A 3540-nucleotide genomic window follows, 5' to 3' on the forward strand; every position below is an offset into this window, starting at 1 on the left:
CACGTTGTTTCCATGTTGTTTCCATGTTGTTTAAATGTTGTTTACAGTTTGTTTACACGTTGTTTCCATGTTGTTTACACGTTGTTTACACGTTGTTTCCATGTTGTTTACACGTTGTTTACACGTTGTTTCCATGTTGTTTCCATGTTGTTTAAATGTTGTTTACAGTTTGTTTACATGTTGTTTACACGTTGTTTCCATGTTGTTTACACGTTGTTTCCACGTTGTTTCCATGTTGTTTACACGTTGTTTACACGTTGTTTCCATGTTGTTTACACGTTGTTTCCATGTTGTTTCCATGTTGTTTACACGTTGTTTCCATGTTGTTTACACGTTGTTTCCACGTTGTTTCCATGTTGTTTACACGTTGTTTACATGTTGTTTCCATGTTGTTTACACGTTGTTTACACATTGTTTCCATGTTGTTTACATGTTGTTTCTATGTTGTTTACATGTTGTTTACACATTGTTTCCATGTTGTTTACACGTTGTTTACACATTGTTTCCATGTTGTTTACATGTTGTTTACACATTGTTTCCATGTTGTTTACACATTGTTTACACATTGTTTCTATGTTGTTTACATGTTGTTTCTATGTTGTTTACACATTGTTTCCATGTTGTTTACATGTTGTTTACACGTTGTTTACACATTGTTTCCATGTTGTTTCCATGTTGTTTCCATGTTGTTTCCATGTTGTTTCAGTGTTGTTTACATGTTGTTAACACGTTGTTTCCATGTTGTTTACATGTTGTTTACATGGATTTGTCACTAGTGGTGAAACTAGCCTGACAGAATGAATAGATCCAGACGTCTTAAAAAATGAAAAACAAACTGAAGAGAACAAGTGTGAGACAAGGACCTGTCAACAGGAACTGGATCAGAGGGAAACGGGCCGAGACCAAAGGAAACAAGAACAAAATGATTAAACTACAAAACAGCTGAAAATCTGAAGCTTGTAAAAATCAGAAAAGAACAAGTAGCAGAACAGTTTCAGGTAGAATGACCTGTGTGTTTACCTGCCTGCAGAGCCCCCACGCTCTGACAGGAAGCTGAAGGAGCGAATATCAGAGCTTCAGGAGAGGAGGCGGAGCCTGCAGACCCAGCTGAGTACACGACTGGCTGAGCTTAGGCGCATCTGTCTGCAGGAAGCTGTGAGTGATGTCATCAGAGCAGAAGGAGTGTGATTGGTTCACTCACAGGGAGCTGTTCCACCTAACTGTGTCATAATATCAGGGATGTTTCCTTGGTTTTCATTGGTCAGGAGCTGACAGGTGCAGTGCCCAGTGACTTTCCCCTGGAGGTGGGCGAGAAGCCCCCATGTGTTCGGAGACGAGGTGGAGTGTCCTGCTCAGGGAACAGGAAGTGTCGAGTGGAGGTGAGTGTCTGTGTGTGTAGTTCAGGTTGTATGATTGACACAAATGAAGGTTTGAACAGATAAAAACAACAAGTAGGTAAAGATGATGTTTGGACTGCGACATGTATCATTACACATTGTGTATCATGACACATTGTGTATCATTGTGTATCATGATACACAATGTATCAGGATACACAATGTATCATGACACATTGTGTATCATGATACACAATGTATCATGACACATTGTGTATCATGATACACAATGTATCATGACACATTGTGTATCATGATACATTGTGTACACAATGTATCATGTTACACAATGTATCATGATACGTGTATCATGACACATTGTGTATCATGACACATTGTGTATCATGACACATTGTAGACAGTCGCTCTTTGACTGTTCCCTGTTCAGAGCTCAGTGACTCAGCTGGTTCTGGGTTGTTGCTTCATCGTTACCCAAGAAGCTCATTTTTCTTTGACTTTTCCATCATGGCAGCCATCATAGAAGCTTCAGATGTCTGGTTCCAGTCAGGCTTAACTGGGAGGAGACCCCGGGGACGAGCCAGGACACGGTGAAGAGACCGTGTCTGAGAAAACCTTGGAGTCCTTCCAGAAGATCTGGAGAGAGAGTGGTCTGGACCTCCATGATCAAGCTGCTGCCCTGAGACCTGACCCATCTCAGCTGATTCTGTCAGTTCTGGTTCCATTTCACTTCAAACTCTGGTTTTGTACCAGAGGTCTGGGATCTTCAGAGTCCTGTTCTGATCTTAGCTGTTTGTAGGATGGATTTCTTCTGGACAGAGACCTCTGAGGTTGTTCTGGGGTCTGTTGGAGCCACTCTTCCAGTTTGGGGGTCACAGCACCGAATGCTGCAGTGACCACTGGGACCACTGACACTTTGAGTCTCCACAACTTTCAGTTTTTGGTATTTGTCCTGCTGGTCCTTCTCCCTGATGTTCCAGTCACTTTGAATTTCTACATCTGTACATCTGACTTCTCCTGTTGGTTAGCCATCGGCTGTTTGTTGGTCTGGATCTTAAAGTCCCACAGAGTCTCAGCTCTTCCATTCTCCACCTGACTGTGAGCCCTCCAGTCCATCCTCAGCACTGTGTGTGTGTGTGGTGTGGGGGGGGGGGTCTAACTGGGACGTAGCGCAGTGGTCACATGGTCTTAGTATGGGACAGTTCATGCTTCAGTCCTTGATATTTGTCCAGCTTCTGTTATTCCTAAGAGTCTGCTGCATGTCGGTGTTGGTGTCAAACCAAGGCCAACCAAAAGGAAGTGATCAGTCTGGTTTCTTTGTGCGTTTCTTTCAGGAGGATGATGGTCAGCGTTTTAAACCAAAGAAAACTTTATTCAGTGGAGCTCTGAGGAAACACAGCGACTCTGAACACAATACACACACTCAAACACACACACACCACGGCAAGAGGACCGTGCACAGAGGCTGCCACACAGGTAACACACACACACACACATCCTTGTAATTGCATCAAACTGAGGACATTGTATTGACTTCCATTCATTTTGTAACTGTCTTTGTGCCGAACCCAGACATTTTCCCTAAAACTAACCATTACTGGTCTATAGTTAACACTAACCTGAACCAGAACTTAACTCACACCATACCTCTAAACCTAACTCGTAAAATTAACCATTACTGGTCTATAGTTAACACTAACCTGAACCAGAACTTAACTCACACCATACCTCTAAGCCTAACTCGTAAAATTAACCATTACTGGTCTATAGTTAACACTAACCTGAACCAGAACTTAATTCAAATCATACTTCTAAACCTAACTAGAAAAGCTCAGCAGAGCTGCAAACAAAATGAGGACATTGAAGAGGTCCTCACTCTGTAGTAAAAATAAGTATACACTCACACACACACATTGTTGATGATGGTCTTATCTCTCTGACCAATCACAAAACCAAAGGTCAGAATAGACTAAATATCTCAGAACCTCCAACAGAATGTGCTATGTTGTCGGGGGCTTTATGCCCCTGGTAGGATCACCCAAGGCAAACATGTCCTAGGTGAGGGATCAGACAAAGTGCAGCCCAAAGACCCCTATGATGAGTATTACAGATGGACTTAGTGTTCCCTCGCCCGGATGTGGGTCACCGGGCCCCCACTCTGGAGCCAGGCCTGGAGGTGGGGCAT

General features: G+C 42.9%; 1 protein-coding gene across 1 annotated transcript in view; it reads left to right on the plus strand.

Moving 5' to 3' along the window:
• Positions 1–1030: 1030 nt before the first annotated feature.
• LOC106536804 (uncharacterized) overlaps positions 1031–3540 on the plus strand; it is a gene marked incomplete at its 5' end in the record, with an annotated part of 10047 nt that continues 7537 nt past the window's right edge. Inside the window, 3 exon segments of the mRNA XM_014034130.1 lie at positions 1031–1155; positions 1266–1379; positions 2690–2831. Coding sequence (XP_013889584.1) covers positions 1031–1155; positions 1266–1379; positions 2690–2831 — 381 coding nt within the window.

This window comes from Austrofundulus limnaeus, unplaced genomic scaffold (assembly GCF_001266775.1).
Source record: "Austrofundulus limnaeus strain Quisiro unplaced genomic scaffold, Austrofundulus_limnaeus-1.0 Scaffold1981, whole genome shotgun sequence".
NCBI lineage: Eukaryota > Metazoa > Chordata > Actinopteri > Cyprinodontiformes > Rivulidae > Austrofundulus > Austrofundulus limnaeus.